This window comes from Erpetoichthys calabaricus, chromosome 8 (assembly GCF_900747795.2).
Source record: "Erpetoichthys calabaricus chromosome 8, fErpCal1.3, whole genome shotgun sequence".
Classification (NCBI taxonomy): domain Eukaryota; kingdom Metazoa; phylum Chordata; class Cladistia; order Polypteriformes; family Polypteridae; genus Erpetoichthys; species Erpetoichthys calabaricus.
Window position 1 is genome coordinate 128474575 of NC_041401.2, and position 23352 is coordinate 128497926.

The 23352-nt window shown below is 39.9% G+C and overlaps 1 protein-coding gene across 2 annotated transcripts in view; it reads left to right on the forward strand.

The window, feature by feature from the left end:
* Window positions 1–23352, forward strand: part of plch2a (phospholipase C, eta 2a) — a 215978-nt gene that overhangs the window by 84058 nt on the left and 108568 nt on the right. For both annotated transcript variants that reach the window (XM_051931361.1, XM_028807472.2), the window contains one exon: window positions 14724–14894. In XM_051931361.1, the coding sequence (XP_051787321.1) occupies window positions 14724–14894 (171 nt within the window). The remainder of the gene's footprint in view (window positions 1–14723; window positions 14895–23352) is intronic.

Consider the following 23352-nt stretch of genomic DNA (forward strand, 5'->3'; position numbering starts at 1 on the left):
GTCAACTGCACTTGTTTTCTCAACAGTTAAATGAATGACTAATTTTCTTCTTAAGTAGGTTAGGCATTCTCATCTGGGATGGGACCTCACTGTTTAAGCTGTTAATTTAGGTCAGCCATAGGGTGCCTGTACTATTGTACTATGTGTGTTGACCATATCGTGTATGGCACAAAGAATTAGAGGTTAATGAGCTGAGCCGCCTAATGGCTCAGGCTAATCTGTGATATTTATGGACCAGCTGTCTGAAAACCAAAACAGTCTCTGTAGATAAGGGGCACTAGGTGAGACAAAAGCCACTTAGACTAAACAAATTCTATCACTTTTATTTTTTAACTTTCAGACTGATTCAAAGGTGTCAGTCTGATGTATTTAATGTTCTCAATGTGATTAGTTTTTAGGTTTTTCTCAGAATTGCTATAACAAACATTTTCATTCAATTTCTTGTACAGTATAAATAACTCCATACTTTATGACTTTACTCTATTGCAAGGTGATTTAATGATTTTACTTGTTGAAGGTCCCAGACATTTCTGAAATTTCATTTGCAGCATGGCAGTGAATGTCTTCTCTGTTTATTCGTTTGAGTTAGACTTCTCCCAATTTTTACGCAGTGATATTCCAACTTCAGTAATAAATCCATCGTCGTCTTAAAAATATTTTGTTCAGGTACTGTGTTTAATGTTTAAGTTGCCTCAAACATGGAGGGAAATTAATTTTTTCAAGGATTGTTGCCAAGTGGTTAACAAAACTCTGGGAGACTGGCTTTGAATTCTAGCCCATTACCATCAATGTAAGAGAGGACTCCTTAAACTTATGAAGGGAATTAATAGATTATATGACAGTTGTGACTATAGAACCACAAAGGCATAAATTGAATTTGGGTAAAAAAAAATTTTTTCCTCAAACATACACAGTTCACATGGGTTTGAACGCTATGAATTGATGATTCACCTCAGTTCAGTTCCAATTTATGATATGAGTTGATTTTTCCAGAAGTATCTGTTTAACAATACTTTAGCAAAAAATGCATATGTTTTGCACGTTATCAGCAAACGACTGGATAGCTGATATGTGTAACTCATGTTATGACATGAGTAACATGAGATTTTTTTTTTAATGGACATATATCATTCAGTTTAGCATTGTACACAATTGGTCACCATTAACTTGAGTCAAACTTATTTTTATTGCTGTTCTCCATGAAAACATAAGATTAAAAAAAAATTGTCATCACTACTCAAAAAATGGTATAAGTAATATATAAAAAATACTGTTGGGTGGAGTATTCCTTTAAGAATTATGTGCTCACAACTTTTCATTCATGTTTCCAAAATGCTTTTAGTGAAACAATTTTGATGCATTACCTATCTGTTATACTGCTTGTGATGTCTTTTGCTTTTTTCTAATTAACTTTATCTTGGTGTTTGTTGAGCTTTTAAATATGACACTATAACTTGATATATATATGTTTATTTATATGTTAGAAATGCAAAATTACCTCTCTGCTGCTACGGTCTATTTTATGCTTGATGGGGTGAAGCCTTTATTTACATTGTAGCATTTGGCAAATGTTTGTGTTTTTGGGATAATTTGTAACCTGTATATATTGTTCCCTGCTTTCATTGACCAATAATAGCTCTCTTATTTTTCATACACTCTGCTTCCTTGTTCCCTAAAATGTTTTCAAGATTAGCATCAATGGGGATGGATTGTATTGAATTTTCAGAGGAATAATGTAATATACACTATCTTTAACAATATTGATCCCCTTTTTTTTTAGCTTGTTTATGTTTTAACTTTAGATTTATAAACTGAAACTATTAAAAATATGAAATACAGAACAAAACCACTGAAATATTTTAGTTTCAGCTTAGTGTCCTCAACAGTGCAGTTATGTTAATTAACATAAATGTTTTAGTGCAGAATTTGATTTTTGATATCTTTTGTACATTGTGTTCCACATTGATAAGTTTGGCATATTTCAAGTGAGTTATTTTGTCACAGTCACATTAAATATTAATTTGCCACACGTTTTATAAAGTTTGGAAAATAACGAGCATGCTCTTGCCTTTTATAATGGAAGTGAAGGGTACTGGAGACCCATTATAAAGAAAAACCTAAAAACTTATTGAATATGTCAATATTTTAAGACAAACAGTTTGACTATTGTTCTGCATTTTGAAATTACATACATATTACAAAACAGTGCATCCATGTTGTTTTAAGAAGTAAAAAAAATCAGAAAGCAAAATATTGTTGTGACATTCACTCCTTTTAAAAAGAAAAATGTGCACCATACTCTGCCACTACTCTTCCTCCATGGCATCTTTCAGGGGCTGGGGGTGTGGATTCCTTTCAGAAATTTATCGTGAAGTGACATTTTTGACATTGAGCGTTAATATTCAGATATAAATTGCTATCTCTGTCTAGTGGACAACTAGGAAATAATAACTAAAAAAAAAAAACTTAGGATCACTTATATTCTTTCACTGTATGGAGTCTTATTTTGCAAAGATATTCCCTGCTGCAGCCGAAGTGATCATAAATGTGTGTGTTTTAGTGAGAGTGAATAATGTAATGACCCTAGTGGTGGGTGTGAGAGACAAAGGAATTTACACCAACTGCACTGGAGGTGGCCCTAAAAAGAAGGGTCACTTCCACCACATGGAGACACATGCTCCCGGCAGCTTTGTACGTTTGCCTGCTTATGTGCTACTCCCAGCTCCACCTTACTCCACTCACTTGTGGCCAGATGTAACCCAGTGCTATGCATCAGGGCCAATGAACTCTAGCAGATGGAAGACATATCCAAAGTGCTGTCTAACAGCTGTATCTGCTTGCCCCTCGACCCCCGCTGCTACTGCTGCCATTGCCACCACTTCTCACGTAGCTCCATTTATGTTGGTTTGTAGTGCTTCAATTTGGTCTATCTTTTCATTTTTTTTCTTAATCATGCAAGTGCTAGACGCTCCATGGAATCTGCAATGCACAGGCGGCTCTTAGTCTTTTATTGAAAATACAGTACAATGCAGTGTAATAGGCTCACTTCAAATTTATTTTTATTTGTACAAAGTTCAATGAAACTGTTGTATGCTGTTTTCACTATGCTGCCACTTGTAATGAATCTCGCTCTATAGAGTTTGTAAAATAACGCAAATGTAATTAGCAGAAAGAAATGCCATTTAGGAAATAATAAACATATGATGTAAGTGCGCATTATTCCGTAATTATGAGCCATGACAGAATATAACTGTCAAAAAAAAAATAGAATTGCAGACACAAAATCAGGATTGATTGCAGAATATTGCTTGGTGCTGGGAGCTTGTTGATGATGTTATAACTCTTCCCATGACGAAATGTACTCATACTTCAAGTAAAACAGTTACATGAATGTGTGATTAAATAATTGTTTTTGGTTTCCTTTCATTTATCCTAAGGTTGCCTCATAAATGCAGAAGGCATATATTTTTCTTAAATTAAAACCTTTGCGGCTTCAAAGTGGATGTGTTTGATAAATTTTAAAGCTTTTCCATTGATCTATGGACCCATGCACCCTTTAGCCCATTTGTAAGCTGAACAAATGGATTTTGTATTTTGGACAAAAGTATTTTTAAAAGTTGTAAAAAGTGCTTCACTTTAGTAAACAATTTTATGTAGCGAATGAATATATACAATGATTGTGAAGAAATAACTTTGACTTGAAAAAATCCAAACTTATCCTCTAATTCCAAAACAAGCTTAATTTTGAATGTTGTATAGTGGCATTCTAATTAGCAAATGTAATAATGGTTAGAAATGTAACTATGGTAAAGAAATGCATTTAGTAAACAAATATTTTATGACAGATATTAATACTGGGAAATCAATGATTTTTGTTTTAAAGTAAAATAGTTGAGGGGAAAAACACAACCCTAACCATCCCTGTTATTTGTTAATCATACTGTGCACACATCCTTTGCAGGCAATTGTCAAAATTCTTTTTACAGAGTTTTAATTTTCTTTTGATTTCTTCATCCAATTCTACAACATTATTAGAAGATACATTTATCCAAGAGATCTTACAAAATGAAAAATGTTGCAGAATTGCTTTTGAAGAGGTCCTTTCAATTGTTTTCTTAAAAACAAATAAATCAGTCTAGAACATATTCACTATGTCACTCAAGTACTTATTCCAGCTCTTCTCATCTCTAGAAAGGAACCCTGTCCAATCATCTGTTATGAGGGATGCCTGTAACTTCAAATCCAACTTTTTTCATGCTGAATACTGCTGCCTACCTGGGGCCTCATGCATAACGCCATGCGTAGAATTCACACTATAACATGGCATACGGACAAAAGTGGAAATGTGCGTACGCACAAAAAAATCCAGATGCATAAATCTCTGCGAACGCCAACTTCCACGTTCTTCCACTACATAAGTCCCGATCAGCGTGAAAAGTAACGCACGTGCATGCATCTGCTGTCCCACTCCAACTACTCCCAGAATTACGCCTCTTTGAATATGCAAATCAATATAAGTAGCCCTTAAGCTCAGCCTTCTGTGAAAAGTCAATGGCAAAAGCATGGGGGGAAATAGAAGAATTTCAGCGAATACCAAGTGGAGGCAAAGGAAAAACATACTATTTGTTGGTTTAAACAGTGGTATAAACAACAAAAGGAAGTTGACCGAGTGGGAAATGGGAACATGGTGGCGCAGTAATTGTTCATGCCTCACGCAAGATGCTTGCTGCACCATGCGCGACCTTCGATGAAATACTTTATTGTAGCAGTACTGCCTCTTTCAAACATACTAACATTGAATTCCTGTCCTTGCTTTTCTTTCTCCAAATACCCAATCGCCACACAATCAGCTCTGTAATAAACGTTAAGCCATCTGTAAGCTTAGAATGCCGATTCTTCAAAACTTTTAAGGAACATCGAAATATCTTCGTAGTACGTGTTTAATTATTCTGTCCATCTATCCTTCCAGTGTCGCGTCAGCACCAGCAAGAATACAGCGCGAGGCAGGAACAATCCGTGAATGGAGCGCCAGTGGGTCGCTAGCACTGCGGCACCGTGTAGTTAAAGTTTTATCTATATAATATAATAAACATATTTTGCTGCATTTCATCTTAAAAATGATATTGTCATCATATGTAAATACGTGCTTTATAAAGTGGCTCAGGTTGTGCAATATTATAACTGTCGCAAGTTTACAGTGTGGTAATTGTACTTATAAGTACAAACAGTTCTACAAGGAGCACTTGATGGACTGATTGAGTGCGTTTATAGTTCTTGAGATGAAACAGTTTCTGAACAGCGTGGTCAGTACAGGAAAGACTCTGAAGTGTTTGCCGTATGAGAGCAGTTCAATAGACAACATGGCTGACGCAGCGTGTGCTTGATGCTGTATACCGATAATTCTCTTTCTGATCAGCTGCTGTACAGCTGTGATTCACACTCAGATACAGTGATATAAATACTCCGAGTGGTGCAGTGAGAATAATATGGAAACAGATGATCCGATGTGGCAACACCTAATGGGAGCAGCTGAAAGAAGAAGAAGGTGCAGTGAGAATAACAACGCTAAAGCAGTTATGGTATTTGGAATAGTTTGACCATTCTGTAGACCATTATATTTTTACAGGTTAATTACAATCGGATGCATTAAACTAATAAACAATATGTGGTTAATTTCAGTGTATTTATAAAGCTGCGTCAGGGATGTGGATCTAAAAAAGAATGGGTAACCACACAGGAACACTAGCACGGCTTTGACGCTGGGTGCTGCCAGTCTGCAAAACCGAGCAGAGAACTTGCGCACGACAGGGTATGAGCTACCATGGAAATGTGTGTGGCTTTACGCCACGTTTAGGTATTATACAGCGCGATTTGAACGTGGAAACGTTCTTACACAACATTTTTGTGCGTACGCACCGTTTATACATGAGGCCCCAGGTGACTTTGGCCAATTCTAAAGACTGTTACTTTCAGCTGTAATCATTGATTTTATAATGGGGGGCAATTTGTTGTGGTGCTTGTAATAATTTCTGTCTTTTTCATAGTGCTGTGAACACACTATCAGAGTTGTGCACATGCTGGTAAACTTGAAAGTGCATAAAAACACAAGAGAATCAGATTTTTCACAGGGCTGTGAATTTTTCACTACACAGTCCCTTCAAGGATGTTTTGTCCAATGCTTATATGCCCAGAGTAGGCGAAGGTCTGTGTCATAAATATTTTTGGCCGTTTCAGTATAGACCTGGATACTTTTGTAAATGGTACAAAAACTCCAGTGTGTGCAGAGATCATTTTCATTTAAAAACTGTTTTTTAAATGAAAATGTAGTGTCGTGGATGTAACCTCAGATAGGTTAAGCCACTTGCATCATGCAGTCAATCACTTATAAAGGTTTTTAGTACTGTCAGATATGAGACTTGTACGTGTCCACAAATGGTCCAACATTTCTCTTATGTTTGTGTTGTGTGTGTTTTTTAAGTAACTGATTCGACACTATAAAGTGACAACGCAGCCCAATATATGACATCATTTTTTCTCAAGGAGGCATGGTGTTCAGGTCACATTTTTGGCCACATTACTCAGACCAGTATATTTGGCAGACACTTCCCTATCACTTAAAATACCACTGCACGGTGATAACCCACTTCAAACTAGTTCAGTATCTCTTTCCCCATTGACTTTAATGCATTTCGCGAAGTTTGTTAAAAGTCCTGAACCTTGATTTTTCTGAACTTGAGGCACAAATTCAATGGGGTTTGCTCATCACTATTTCTGGTCCTTCATGTCTGTTGTCCTTATTTATATGGTGGCTTTTTAAACTAGGCTGCATTGCTGATGCTTAATTGATCATTTGTTCAGATTCCATTAACTGCTCTTAATTTTGTTTTGAAAAGGAGCTTAACTTAAGATGTCTTCAAAAGAGTTAGTGGAGCAGGATTTACTGAATTTGAAACCGCTTATCTGACACTTCTTTTAGCTTGAATTGTTGCCTCAAGAACCAGTCAACATTCTAAGTGATCTTCTTTGTAAGCGTTATGTTTAAACAGTCTTCTTTGTCATATAGGTATGGATACAGCTATGTTTACCTTGCCAGCTTTCATTGTAAAGGGGAGATATATTTATTAAATGTAATAGAAGCTCTATGTACATGCGTTAAGTGTTTTTGGTGATGTTGTTTTCAGTTTCTGATTCCAATTTAGCTTGTTCAGATGACAGTAGGTGATAAAGAAATCTTATCTTATTGCTTGAAAATGAGGTAGCCAAACCTTCCTTGTTCTTTCACAAATACTGGTTTCTGTCCCCAGTGTTGTAGTCCTTATTATGAATTTTTTGTATCACCTTGTTGTAGCAGCCGCAACTTAAAAAAAATAAATAAATAAAAATCTCTGTAGCCCCCACTTCCACTCCAGAATCTGTCACAGGCTGCTTGTAATTTTCAGGCAGTGTCTGTGCTCTCTGATCCCATTGTCCTTTGTGAAATAAGACTCCTAAATTGAAATCGAAATGTCAGCCCTCTGTCACTCATCTGGCAAAAAAGAGCAATTCAATTTATTTCAGAAACCCCTTCTATTATGAACTGTCAGGAGTTAGAGTTCAAGGAACGATGCTGGTGACTGTTGGTCGTTAGGTGCATTTTCTAACTGTTATGTCCCTTTCTTTTCCACCCAAATATGTAAACAGTCACTCTGCTTTCAGCATGCTCCCCTTTACTTCCTCATGAAGAATGTGTTTTTTTTCTGTGTTGTTGGTCTAATTGTATTAAGTGGCAGACTTTGTTATACCTGTAAAAATACTGCATTTTGAAAATTATAAAACAATGACAAAACTATTTTTGTAATATTCCTCTTGAATATTGATAAAATATTAATATACTGTGTAAGAAAACCTTCCCATGGGCTCACCACCTATGGGAGGGGCCAAGGAGGTCGGGTGCAGTGTGAGTTGGGTGGTGGCCGAAGGCGGGGATCTTGGCGGTCCGATCCTCGGCTACAGAAACTGGCTCTTGGGACGTGGAATGTCACCTCTCTGAAGGGGAAGGAGCCTGAGCTAGTGCGCGAAGTTGAGAGGTTCCGGCTAGATATAGTCGGGCTCACCTCGACGCACAGCTTGGACTCTGGAACCAATCTCCTTGAGAGGGGCTGGACTCTCTACCACTCTGGAGTTGCCCCCGGTGAGAGGCGCCGAGCAGGTGTGGGTATACTTATTGCCCCCCAACTTGGAGCCTGTACATTGGGGTTTACCCCGGTGGACGAGAGGGTAGCCTCCCTTCTCCTTCGGGTGGGGGGACGGGTCCTAACTGTTGTTTGTGTGTATGCACCGAACAGCAGTTCGGAGTACCCACCCTTTTTGGAGTCCCTGGAGGGGGTGCTAGAGGGCATACCTTCTGGGGACTCCCTCGTTCTGCTGGGAGACTTCAATGCTCACGTGGGCAATGACAGTGAGACCTGGAAGGGCGTGATTGGGAGGAATGGCCCCCCTGATCTGAACCCGAGCGGTGTTTTGTTATTGGACTTCTGTGCTCGTCACGGATTGTCCATAACGAACACCATGTTCAAGCATAGGGGTGTTCATATGTGCACTTGGCACCAGGACACCCTAGGCCTCAGTTCGATGATCGACTTTGTGGTCGTGTCGTCGGACTTGCGGCCACATGTCTTGGACACTCGGGTGAAGAGAGGGGCGGAGCTGTCAACTGATCACCACCTGGTGGTGAGTTGGCTTCGATGGTGGGGGAGGATGCTGGTCAGGCGTGGTAGGCCCAAACGTGTTGTGAGGGTCTGCTGGGAACGTCTGGCAGAGCCCCCTGTCAGAAGTAGCATCAACTCCCACCTCCGGCAGAACTTCGACCACATCCCGAGGGAGGTGGGGGACATTGAGTCCGAATGGGCCATGTTCCGTGCCTCTATTGTTGAGGCAGCTGACCGGAGCTGTGGCCGTAAGGTGGTCGGTGCCTGTCGTGGCGGCAATCCCCGAACCCGCTGGTGGACACCGGCGGGGAAGGATGCCGTCAAGCTGAAGAAGGAGTCCTACAGGACCCTTTTGTCCTGTGGGACCCCGGAGGCAGCTGATAGGTACCGGCAGGCCAAGTGGAATGCGGCTTTGGTGGTTGCTGAGGCAAAAACTCGGGCGTGGGAGGAGTTTGGGGAGGCCATGGAGAATGACTTTTGGACGGCTTCGAGGAGATTCTGGTCCACCATCCGGCGTCTCAGGAAGGGGAAGCAGTGCAGTGTCAACACTGTATATGGTGGGGATGGTGCGCTACTGACCTCGACTCGGGACGTTGTGGGTCGGTGGGGGGAATACTTCGAAGACCTCCTCAATCCCATTAACATGCCTTCCAATGAGGAAGCAGAGCCTGGGGACTCAGAGGTGGGCTCCCCCATCTCGGGGACTGAGGTCACCGAGGTGGTCAAAAAACTCCTTGGTGGCAGGGCCCCGGGGGTGGATGAGATACGCCCGGAGTTCCTCAAGGCTTTGGATGTTGTAGGACTGTCTTGGCTGACACGCCTCTGCAACATCGCATGGACATCAGGGACAGTGCCTCTGGATTGGCAGACCGGGGTGGTGGTCCCCCTCTTTAAGAAGGGGGATCGGAGGGTGTGTTCCAACTACAGAGGGATCACACTCCTCAGCCTCCCTGGAAAAGTCTATTCAGGGGTCCTGGAGAGGAGGGTCCGTCGGATAGTCGAGCCTCGGATTCAGGAGGAACAGTGTGGTTTTCGTCCTGGTCGCGGAACAGTGGACCAGCTCTATACCCTTAGCAGGGTCCTAGAGGGTGCATGGGAGTTTGCCCAACCAGTCTACATGTGTTTTGTGGACTTAGAAAAGGCATTCGACCGTGTCCCTCGGGGAATCCTGTGGGGGGTACTCCGAGAGTATGGGGTACCGGCCCCCCTGATAAGGGCTGTTCAGTCCCTGTACGATCAGTGCCAGAGCTTGGTCCGCATTGCCGGCAGTAAGTCGAACCCGTTTCCAGTGAGAGTTGGACTCCGCCAGGGCTGCCCTTTGTCACCGATTCTGTTCATAACTTTTATGGACAGAATTTCTAGGCGCAGCCAGGGTGTTGAGGGGGTCTGGTTTGGTGGGTTCAGGATTGGGTCACTGCTTTTTGCAGATGATGTTGTCCTGTTTGCTTCATCAGGCCGTGATCTTCAGCTCTCTCTGGATCGGTTCGCAGCCGAGTGTGAAGCGGCTGGGATGAGAATCAGCACCTCCAAATCCGAGACCATGGTCCTCAACCGGAAAAGGGTGGAGTGCCCTCTCAGGGTTGGTAGCGAGATCCTGCCTCAAGTGGAGGAGTTCAAGTATCTCGGGGTCTTGTTCACGAGTGAGGGAAGAATGGAGCGTGAGATCGACAGGCGGATCGGTGCGGCATCCGCAGTAATGCGGGCGTTGCATCGGTCTGTCGTGGTGAAAAAGGAGCTGAGCCGCAAGGCGAAGCTCTCAATTTACCAGTCGATCTATGTTCCTACCCTCACCTATGGTCATGAGCTATGGGTAGTGACCGAAAGAACGAGATCGCGAATACAAGCGGCTGAAATGAGTTTCCTCCGCAGGGTGTCTGGGCTTTCCCTTAAAGATAGGGTGAGAAGCTCAGTCATCCGGGAGGGGCTCAGAGTAGAGCCGCTGCTCCTCTGCATCGAGAGGAGTCAGATGAGGTGGCTCGGGCATCTGATCAGGATGCCTCCTGGACGCCTCCCTGGTGAGGTGTTCCGGGCACGTCCAACCGGGAGGAGGCCCCGGGGAAGACCCAGGACACGCTGGAGGGACTGTGTCTCTTGACTGGCCTGGGAACGCCTTGGGATTCTCCCGGAAGAGCTAGAAGAAGTGGCCGGGGAGAGGGAAGTCTGGGCATCTCTGCTCAAGCTGCTGCCCCCGCGACCCGACCTCGGATAAGCGGGAGACGATGGATGGATGGATGGTGTAAGAAAACTCAGTTATATTGTATGGTGACAGTCAACTTACTCAACTTTACTGTGTTAACAAAGAACTTGTGGATAGGGATTTTTTTTATCCTTAAATTTCAATGATATAAATCACTACAGCACATCCCTTCAGCCCTGGAGGGCTGCAATGACTATTAGTTTTCAAATTACCGCAGAAAATAAGACATACTATTTTTTAACCTGAATTTTAATTACTTGAATTTTAAGTTTTAGAATTCTTATTTGTTTCTTTTTTTCCGTGACTACCAGCCACACAATATATAAAGCAAACCAGGACTGAACTTGCAAGCTACTGTTTTAATTATTCACACCCTCGGTTTTAAAGTGTTGATATGTAGTTTGGATTTGTTATAGGTGAAGGAGGTGAAGTGCATCAGGAATAGTAAAAGGAAATTAAAAAATACAGATAGCAAAATAGTGGTAAAAGGGACAACTACGAAGGTAATTTAAAAATTGTAGAGGGAGAAGTACTGCTTAGATTAAATAGGCTGAAATCAAACAAATCTCTAGGACCAGGATTTACCCTCAAGTTCTTAAGGAAGTTAGCAAGTACATGTTTAAATCCATGACATGTATTTTTAGGAAGTTACTGCACACTGGGGAAATTTAGACGGACTGCAAAATGTCAAATATTATCCTGTTATATAAAATAGATGATCAGGCAGATCCAAGCAACTACAGGCCAGTAAACTTAACATGCATCACAGATGAAATTTAATGTCAGTAATTGTACAGTATTACACATAGGAAGTAAAAATGTTAGGCGTGAATACACAATGAGAGGTCTAAAAATCGAAAGTACATCTTATTAGAAGGATTTAAGAGTCAGAGTGGACTGTACACTGTGAACTTCTAGACAGGTTATGTAGCATGATGTGTAGAGTACAAGTCCATGGAGGTTATGCTCTACCTTTATAACACACTGGCGAGGCCTCATCTGGAGTACTGTATACAATTTTGGTCTATGGGCTACAAAAAGGACATAGTAGTGCTAGAAAAAGTCCAGAGATGAGCGACTAGGCTGATTTCAGAGCTACAGTGGATGAATTATAAAGAAAGATTAAAAGAGCTGATCCTTTTTAGTTTAAGCAAAAGAAGATTAACAGAAAGACATGATTGAAGTGTTTAAAATTATGAATGGAATTAGTACAGTGGATTGAGACTCTTTTTTTTTTTTCTTTTTTTTTTTTAATGAGTTCATCAAGAACATGGGGACACAGTTGGAAACTTGTTAAGGGTAAATTTCACACAAACATTGTAGTACTAGGGTGTTGTAACGTGTTAGCCATTATGAATGTAGAGAAAAGTCAAGCAAAATGACACCTTTTATTGGCTAACTAAAAAAATTACAATATGCAAGCTTTCGAGGCAACTCAGGCCCCTTCTTCAGGCAAGATTGCCTCGAAAGATTGCATATTGTAATCTTTTTAGTTGGCCAATAAAAGGTGTCATTTTGTTTGACTTTTCTTCACAAACATTGAGAAGTTTTTCTTTGCACAGAGAACCATAGACACTTGGAATAAGCTACCAAGTAGTGAGGTAGAACTTTAGGGACTTTCAAAACTAGACTTGATGTTTTTTTGGTAGAATTAAGTGGATAGGACTGCTCAGCTTCATTGGGCTGAACATCCTATTCTCGTCTAGATTGTTCTAATGTACAACTCCTTCTATAACATTCAAGTGTAGGATGCAGGCACTCCTTTGCTGTGTTGCATTATTTATTAAGGGCATTTCTGCTTCTTCCATGCTGTTCCTGAATTTCACTTGTAAGGAAAAGTCGTACTTTTGTATATACATGAAAGTGTCATCGAACCATTTAAAGAACCAGTATGTGGACTGTAACACCCAGGGAAATAAGACTATTGACTTACTGTATGCAAACGTTAAAGACGCATACAGCGCCACCCCGCTGCCTGCTCTTGGGAAAGCAGATCATAACCTGGTTCTGCTTCAGCCTCACTACAAACCAAGAGTGAGGGAGCTACCTACAACCACACGCTTTGGAACTATGGACTGGGATATCCTGCAGGGATCACATAGTGAGAACATTGATGAGGTTGTTGACTGCACTACTGACTACATCAACTTCTGTATGGACATTGTAGTTCCAGTAAGAACAGTACGCTGCTATGCTAACAACAAGCCATGGATTACAAGTGAAATCAAGGGCCTTTTGAACCAGAAGAAAAGGGCTTTTAAAGGCAGTGATCAGCATGAGCTCAAGCACGTGCAGAAGGAACTTAGAGTCCAGCTCATTATTCAGTTATTGTCTGTTTTTACCTGCATTTTTATTACTCTTTAATATTGTTTTTTGTATCATTATGCTGCTGGAGGAGTATGTGAATTTCCCCTTGGGGTTAATAAAGTATTCTTTCTGTCTATCTACCTACCTACCTATCTAATCTATCTAATCCATCTATCTAATCTATTTGATTCAGTTCACGGTTAAAAGAGGCCACACCCTTGCCTCGTAATATTCAGTGCAAGGCAGGAACCAGTAGTGGAGTTCCCACCAGTTACTCATGCAGAATACTCATACTATGCCAAATGGTATTTCAGCCCTCAACTCCAGATCATTAATATAACTGATATTTGCCTGCTAAAAAATTTCATGGTGTCCTTTTCTCCATTCAGATCAGTGACCATATTGTGATGAGCCCCCTTTAATAGGGTGAAAATGGCATCATAACAGACCAACTCCAATGTTAATAATGATAACAGATGGCAACTGTTTAATAAAATGACTACAGTCCGCATAAGATTTTTGGAATGATCTGGTTGTGGATTGTTGAATGCTAAGGGGAGGGGACTAACATTGTTTGGAACGAAGTCGTCCAGTCTCCAAAGTTTTATTTTGTCTAAATGGTCATTTCTCTTTTCAGTTTTTGATTAGTATGATTAGTTTTGCTGTATTATTGATGAATTATGTAACTGAAACCTTTTGGCACTTTAAATTTGTCAGACTGTAGCATTCTGCTTAATATGATAGGATATATTTTAAAATTAATCAATTAATTTTAAATATTTTTTAATAAATGTAACAACTGGTTAAAAATGTAAAAGCTTGCTTGTCTGAGTCACACAGCACTAGTAAGAAACAATTTAAAAATAAACACGATCTCAAGTAATTTGTTTATGTAATACCTGAAATGATAGGTTGATTTATCTCAGATACTATGTGTAATATGGATTTTATGAAACTTTGTAGTTTATATCAGCTATCTTTTTGTTTGTCATATTTATAGTGAGAGAACTGACAGATAGGACAGCACCTTAATAGCCTCTATTGACCAACTGTCACTGTCTCTCAGAATTTATGAATATTTTGAAGCTGGTTTGTAGGTCCTGACCCAGGTTACAGTATCACTGACCAGTGCTTTTTATGTCTTGTCAGAAAAGAGTTTATAGTTCAACAAGTAAGGCTTGATATCTAGTGTAATACTTTTGGTAACCATTTAGAGCATAGTTTTAAGCACTGCTGTTGAGCAGTACCTACAAGACCATAAAAATAATGTTTACCCCTTAAACTAAGTGAAACGTCAAGCAAAATGACACCTTTTATTGGCTAACTAAAAAGATTACAGTATGCAAGCTTTTGAGGCAACTCGGACCCCTTTTTCAGGCAAGATGTAATCAAAAGGTGTCATTTTACTTGACTTTTCACTACATTCATAATGGCTAAAACGGTACAACACCCTAGTCCCTTAAACTAAGAAAATGGCCTATGGTATATAATCCACACTACATGTTTAAACAGATTTTTTTTTCACTTTTCAGGAAGCTGATACAGATGACAACCAGGGGACACTGGGCTTTGAGGAATTCTGTGCTTTCTATAAGATGATGTCCACACGGCGCGATCTTTATCTGCTCATGCTGACTTACAGTAATCATAAGGACCACTTGGACACAGATGACCTCATCCGCTTCCTAGAGATTGAGCAGAAGGTGAGAAATATACAGTATGCACTTTTCTGCAGTATCGGGCCAAAACTATCTGTTATTATGTTATGCTGGTCAGCTCTCCATGTTAAACGTACCTTAACTTGGTCCTTAATATGACTACTATAGTTGCTTATTTTTTGTTGTGTATGGTATTTAGTCCTTCCGTTTGAAACCTTGTGTGGAAATTGCACCCTCTCCCATAGGCTTTTCATCAATTTATACAGTTTCTTTCCACTTCTTAAAGATGTGCATGTTTTAGTTAATTGGAAAATCCAAATTGTCTCAGTATGAAAAAGTGTGGCTGTGTGCGTGAGCGTTGTCCAGCAATGGATTGGTGCCCCATCTAAGGTTGGTTACAGGTTTCTGCTGGTCTTTGGCTACATTTGACAATATTGATTAAATAGATCAGAAAGTGAATGGACAATTATCTATAAGGTAGCAGGTTCAGCCAATGGTTGTGGGTCTAACATAATTAATAAATGCTTTCTTTTCTTTGACTCTTTGTTTGCTGCATAAATGCAGAAGTATCCCATTTTTAAAGAAATTTGCAAACAACAGTGTTATGTTTTACTGAACTTGCTTTTGAATCTTTACTATTTTTATATTTTCTAATGTACTTCTTTTTGTGATATATTTTTATTTGCTCCTGTGTCCTGACTTTGTTGACATTTTTTAAATAGTCTTTGTAGAAGCAGACAAGAAAAAACTTTACAACAAAAAATCTGAAAAGAGAATTGTTAAAAAATCCTTTATACTAAGCTATGCCAACAGTGCATTAATTAAATATTTTTGTGTCTGCTTAGCTTATTGTTCTACCTTGATGAATACTACTGGTTCACAGTACATTGTTATACATTTGAAATGCTCAGTTTGTTATTTCACTGTGTTTTTAACAAACAGTTTCTTCCCTAATAAAGTAACAAAAAAAAACATAAACCTGGTTTTCAATGCATGTGGGCAAGTAGTTAATACATTTTTGGCAGCAACAGTCTGGACTTTAATTTTGAGGGAGATTTCAACTTTAAGATCAATTTAAGTTTAATGTGAAATATTATATGGTTTTCTGAAATACTCCATTTACACTGGACTCTAGTACCAAAAATGGATCCATGTTTTGGAAGTTTGCGGAGATTAACATGCTGCTGGAGATATTTCAGGATTTCAGTTTTTAAAAGTGACTAGTCACCAACAGTAAATGATAGAAGTATAGTTGAGAAAAATGAAAGAATACAGTTTAAAAGTACTGTATAAAACATGAAAACACAACAGCAGCACTAAGAGATAAACTACACCAGGATACATTAGGACTGAATTTAGGTCTTAATGTTATCAAGGCAATAATAATATTTGTGGAAATTATTTCAGTTTGCATAATTATTAGATTATTTGTGGAACAAAAAAATGGTACATTTATCATAAAACCACAAAGTATTTTTTCATATAATGGGTCATTGAAATCTGGTACCAAACCATGTAGCTGATTTTGGTACTTTGCTACTATGAGTACATGTTGTAATGAATGGCGAGCATAGACTCTTGTCTCTGCCAGGGTGGTTCAATATTCCTTACTTGGGGCCAAGAAAGTGAATGGGCAAGGAGCATCCTACATTAGCCAGGAGGTACCAATGAAGAAATAGGTACATTTGCATCCCAGCAGGGATGGAACAAAAACCCTTACCCGTCATAGAGGAGAGTATAATAAAGGGATAGGAGTGACAACCTGTGCAGACTGTTTGTTTCCCCTGATATGGTAGGTGGAAACTCGCAGGACATTCTGGGAACTGTAGTCCAGTGGGGCAGTCCTGTTGGGTTCCTTGGGTGCTTCTAGGGGGTGGATTAGTGATCCCTACTTTCTGGGGCTTTCGTCTGACCTGGAAGTGCTTCCTATGGTTAATGCCCTGGCACCACAAGTACTCCATTGTCTTATATAAAATGAGACACTCTGCCTCACCAAGGTGAGTTGGGGTCGAGTGGAAGGAGGACTAAACTCGCCTGGGAGGAGTGTAGAGAGAGAGAGAGAATTGTATTGCGTTTGTGCATAACCTGTGAAGAAATCTGTTAAAAGTATTGTGTTTGTGAAGTTGTGTCTGGGGTTTAGATTGCTGCAAGGCCCCCTTCAGCTCACAATGTGCTGCTTGAGTGTGTGTGTGCGTGTATATGTATCTGCAAGAGGTACTAAGACAACTTTCTGTAAAAAAAACTGTTTTTCACTTGTAAAATTATATTCTTGGAGTTTTTCTTCTGACGTCATTTAATTAAGAAACTTTACAGCTGAATGCCATTTTGTAAAGTCTTGTTATCATGGAGTATTTTTATCAATATCTTAAGTGTTCTTGCGCATGAAATAAATAAATTGTATCTTTATATATAATACACTATTGTGGCTGTTCGTTTGTCTGTCCAGGATTTTAAATCACCTGTAGCTTGCAAACTGTTTGAACCATTGACCTGAAATTTGACACACATACTGTATACTACGTGATGTCTACTATCTGCTTTCAGGGTGATGATTGACCTCCAAGGTTATTCCTCTTTTTAGTTTTTTGTAGAATCAACTCTCGGCAGTGGCCAGCAGGGTGGCCGTGTGGCACATGCTTATGGGCGCCATTCTCATCCCTACCACCTTTGCTGTCACATCCCCTACCTCTTCATATCTTAAATCATTCTTGAGGCAGATTGAAGACTTAAGTGCCAGCTTAAGTAAATAATTAAGGAAAACGTTCTAAGTAATTGCAACACAAACGCTAACTTAATCAGTTTTAATACGAAAAGATGCCAACAAAGGAAGAGAAGAAGCAGGCCGCTAGGGTGGGGAAAAGAAGAGCTGCTTTGGAAGCAGCAAGCACATCAACCTCTGAGCAAACGAATGCTAAACGTAGAGAGAAAGAGGATGAAAACTATGAATGCTTAAGTCAAGTGTACTCACTGTATTCACAATAACTGCATAAGGACTGTTACCGTGCAGTGTCCCGTTACTGGTATTTAATAAAAGAACACTTTACTCCAGAAGCATTCTTTTCTTTTAAACATTTGGTTTGTATTTAAACTAAACGTTAAATGTTTAATGTTGATGATGATGGCCCATGATAGCCTAGTTTTTAGTACTGCTTCTTCATAAAACCACTGACTTGGGTTTGGTCACTATGTGGCGTTTTCATGTTTTAACATGTCAGCATGGGTTTTTCTAAGAGTGCTTTAGGTTTTCATAGCCAGCAGCCATACCTCCTGTATTTCATAGTAGCTAATCCACCTGAAGCCAAGCATGTTTGGGCTTGGCAAGTATGTCATTGGGAGACTACCTAGGAAAAACTTGGGTTGTCTGCTGGAAGCGACATTGGTGAAGCCATCATGAGGCACTTAACTCTGTGGTCTATGTGCAGATCTCAATGCCCCAGTGCAGTAACGAGGACATTGTGCTATAAAAATTGGCGCCATCCTTCAGATAAGGCATAAAACTGAGGTTCTAATTCTCTGTGGTAATAAAATAAGCCTGGGAATCTTTTGAAAAGAGTAGACTGTTCCCTGATGTCCTGGCTGAACTGCCTACCACGGCCTTGTCCATTCTGGTTTCTTTTCATCCTCTATCGCTAATTGGCTATCTCTGTAACCCATTTCACAACCTAATGGCTAATGTGTGGTGTGTGTACACACTGATGATGTAAATGTAGTTCCCCACTGTCTATGTAAAGCACATTGAATAGGTTAGAAAAGTGCAATATAGATGTATCTAATTAATTTATTCATTTCCCCAGCATCCAACTCATGTGGCTCAGATTAATTGGTGCTTTGAGATTTTGTTGAGTACATTTCTGAGATAGATTAATGGGTGTTAATTTTTGAATTAACCATATAGTAAACTGTAACAAATTATGGACAGTAAGTGTGTGCAAGACATCATTGATAATTCCAAGCTATGAACAGGAAGTTACATGTTTGAAGATGAATACTCATCCACTATGGAGTTTTTTCAGTAATAGAGAAAATAGAGTACAATTCTGACATGGAGGAATTTTTGATGGGTAGTCTCTTCACTGTACAGTAGCATGCTCTTGACTCAAATATATTACAATTTGTAACACTACCACGTAGATGTGTGCATGTCAGCATATTTTTGCTAGAGAGACGGGATAGATAATGGTTTACCATATGCAAGTTATAATTATCCCCCCATCATGTTTATAATGCAGATTTTACACTTCTAATTACAACTTTGTGATGGTTTAGCATTTTAAGATGCTGATGTTTATTTTTTTTTTGCTCTTAGGTGCCTGTAGAGATATCTCTGTCATTATGTAAAGCCTATAAAATGTATTCACCTCTTGTAAATTTTCATATTTTATTTTTACACAACATTGAATCACAGTGAATTTAATTTTCTCTTCAGGAGAAAAAGACACTTTAATGTCAAGTGAAAACTGAGGTCTACAAAGTGGTTTAAATTATTTACAAATATAAAACGCAAAATAATTGATTGCATAAGTATTAATATAACAGACCTATATCCTCAGTGGTGCAGCTAATTGGTTTTAGAAGACACATTATTATTTAAATTGAGATCACCTGTCTGTAGTTAAGGGGTTTCAATTGATTGTAGTATACCTGTAAATTAACCAACTTGTGGTGAGTCAGTATCATGGCCTAACCTACACAATGAAGAAAAAAAGAATACTCCAAGCAGCTCCATAAAATGGTGATTGAAAAGAAGTCGTCAGAGGGTGAATGCAAGACATTATCCAGGTCACTGAATGGGAATATAGTTAAATCAATCCTTAGGAAATGCCATCTACAAAAACATAAAATATGCCTGGGTATCTTTTGAAAAGAGTAGATGGTTTCCTGATGTCAGTGAAAGAAGAAGACGAGTGAGGGAAATAACCAAAAGACCTACGATAACTCTGAGGCAGTTACAAGCCACATTGGTTTACATTGGAGAGACTAGCCATAAAACAACTGTTTTTCAGGTGCTTCACCAGTGGCAGCTTTAAGGAATAGTGGCAAAGAGGTAGCCACTGTTTAAAAACAAAAAATCAAACAAACATGACATTTCAGCTAGGGTTTGCCAGATTCTGGAGTCAGCTGGACAAAGATTCTATGGTCTGATGACACCAAAACTGTGCTTTTTGTTCATTAACCTAGACACCTTGTTTGGCATGAGCCATACACTGCACATTATCAAAAACACACCATACAAATTGTGAAGCACTGTGGTGGCAGCATCATGCTGTGGGGATGCTTCTCTTTAGCAGGCTGTTGTGGAAGGCTTGTGAATATAGAAGGTAAAATACAGAGAAATCCTAGAGGAAAACCTGATGAAGTCTGCAAGAAACATGCACCTTGGGGAAAGTATAAAGACAAAGCTACACATGAACAGCTGAAAACAACAATGTTGATGTCCTGTAGTAAAGGCTAGCAAATTTAAATGATACTGCCTGAGGCTAAGATACATTTTTGCCACCCATTAGTGCCCTCTGGCATCCTCCCATATATAGTACATTCTTACTAGGCCTGAGACAATTCAATTAATTCACATGAAACTAATTGCTATGATACAGTGCTGTCTCTGAACATCAAATGTAAATCAAGTCCAGTTTCTTCCAGACACTTCGTCACCATAGAGGTTAACACAATTTGCTGATAGTCGTTCAGTTAGTAAACGGATTTCTTTGACACAGGTAAATTGTGCAAGGTCCCACTGTGTTTTAAGAAAACTATATCTACAAACAAGTGACAAGTTAAAGATGTGGAACGTGACAGCTGGGTGGCGCATGCCTTTAGGAACAGGGGAAGAGATGCCATCTGAGTTAGTAGTTTTTCAGGATTTAATTTTTTTTTTACAGATTTTACTCAAATTGGCCTCTGACACCTGTAGAATGGCTTCGTCCGCTGGTATCTCTGGAACTGTAACAACATTCACCATGCCTGAGGCATGAGGCTGAAATCAAACAAACATGAGCACAGCTGTCAAGGTTTTGTATTCCATGATTGCCTACAGACTTTTCCATTATCAACACAGATCGCTGATGCCTAAATCATTTTCTAACTTTTACCCGTACTGCATTTTAATCGCCCTCCATACCTCGTACCTGCATATCTTGTAGCGCTACAGGTCATTATATTTTAAAACTTTAGTCCACTTCCTCTGTCCCAGGTTAACAACGCTGTTCACCCAGGGTTTCTGGCTGGGGTAGGAACAGACATTTCAGGTAAGCATGCACTAGCCCATACAGAACCTGACATAATCTGGCACCAAGTTGGCATATTCAGCAAGTTTTACAGAGTAATCCTTAAAGGTAGACCAGTTGTTCAAATCCAAACGGTCCTGCAGTATTTATTTGTGTTGCAGAGTCCAGCACTTTATTTCACTCATGGCTGGCTTAGCTTGCTTAAGTACCAGTTTGTAAACAGACAGTAGAAGCACCAATGAATAATCACACTTGCCATGGATGACACAGGATGGATTTGCAGGCAACCTTAATTGTGGTGTAGCAGTGTTAGGGCTCATTTATACTTCACGCTCAGAACATGTACGTGCACGCATCATGGCTGCCATGCGTGCCCAGCATTCATTTGATGCGTCCTCTGAGCAGGTCCTCAGAAATTAACATGACGCGTGCGCGAGTTGCAGTACCAGCAAAAAGTCAGGGGGCGCAGTGTAATAAAAGACGGAATGTGACGTCGGAGTCTCTGTTTACTATCTGCATGTGACAGAAAGCCGCTTTGCGGATCCTACGAGATCGGTGTGCGCGCTTTGATGTTTGATGAATGGTTCGATGAGGTGAAGCAAAATGCAGACATACAGATGCATTCGTAGTGCTTTTATATTCAAACATTGCATATTTCCGATCGTAATGACACGATGCATTTTAAAACTCTCACATACCATCTTCTGTGTCGTCTTTTTTTTTCTGGGGCTTCCTCCTGACCTGACAGCAGCGGCAAACAGCAATAGATCACCACATAGAACACATTAAACATATGACATTCCAACTCTCTGCACATTTAGAATCCTTAGATTTATACTTGATATCGCTTTCATGATTAAATGCATTAAAGTATGTATATTACGTTTTACAGATAAATCATTAATTTCATTTAAATAATGAATGCTGTTAATAATTACACACATGGAGGTGACACAGTGTCGGCGTGGTAGCGCTGCTGTCTCGCAGGGAGTCACATCGCTGGTTTTCCTGTTGGGTTTCCATAGTCTGCTCTGGTTTCCTTCCAAAGATATACAGATTTGGTGACGCTAAAATGACACTAGTGTGTGTGTGTGCGTGTGCTGGTATTCACCTTGCGATGAGCTGATGCCCCGTTTAGGGATTATTTCTGCTTCGTGCCCAATGCTAGCTGGAATGGGCACATCCTTGGATAGATGGATTTAATCATTAAACATCCTTTTCAGAGATATTGCGGTAAGGTGTAATCAGGTGTAATGGGTGTTCCAGGCAATTCACAACACAGTGAAGCCGAACCTGTTCTCACCGTAATAATATCTCGCACTGCCACCAAGTGGATTCCTCCAGATTTACGTAAAGTACGCGCACAAGTATAAACAGTACAATGCATGCATAGCAGGAGCGTCCACTGGAGCATGCGTCATGTTGCATGAAGTATAAACCTGGCCTTAGGGTGCCTGATTGCCTCAGGTGGAGCAGGTGATTTTCTGCCAGAACTTGGACAGAACTTTTTTGAGGTTGCAGTGATTAAAGTCTCAAAGTAATGATGGAGATCACTCTTGGGTGAGGACTCTCTTGTTTACAAATGGCAGTGTACAGTTTGTCCAGGGCAGCCATAGCTTTAGCTTCTGGTGGAACGTAAACAACCATGTGCAACACTGAGGAGAACTCTCTCAGCAGGTAAATGGCTGGCACTTGATCTCCAGGTATTACAATACTGGCAAACAGGACTAGGAAACCACTTCCACATTAATTCACCAGGAGCTAAAAAAAAAAACATACACTCCTCCCTTTGTCTTGTCTTGTTCTCTGTGGACTGGAGGCTAGTCTGCTGCCTGGTCAGGATGCCTTCCCCTCTTTCACTGGGCCTGCTGATGGCTGTTATTGTTTAGTCCATTTGCAGTGTTGCAAACAATTTCTTCAGGTAAGCTTGGGATGTTGAGGTTTACTGAGACATTATTTATAACGTTCAGCAGTGTTGTACAGTCGTGCTTAGAAAAAAGTTTAAAAAAAATAATAAAGAGCAAAGTAGGAACAGAGAAATTCATAGTGTTTCACTTTCATTGTGAGTCATCATGATTTGTTTTGTTCTAAATTACAGCTTTACAAACATAATTAAGCAATCTTCAGTAACAGTAGAGGCTCAATTTACTTTAATTTGCGAATGCCATAGCTGTGCCTACATATGACCACATGGGTAAAAACTATAGTATAGATTTAATGGGTCCTTAGATATGCAGAGGTAAATTTATTAAATCATCAAGCAAAGGTAGAAAGGAGAA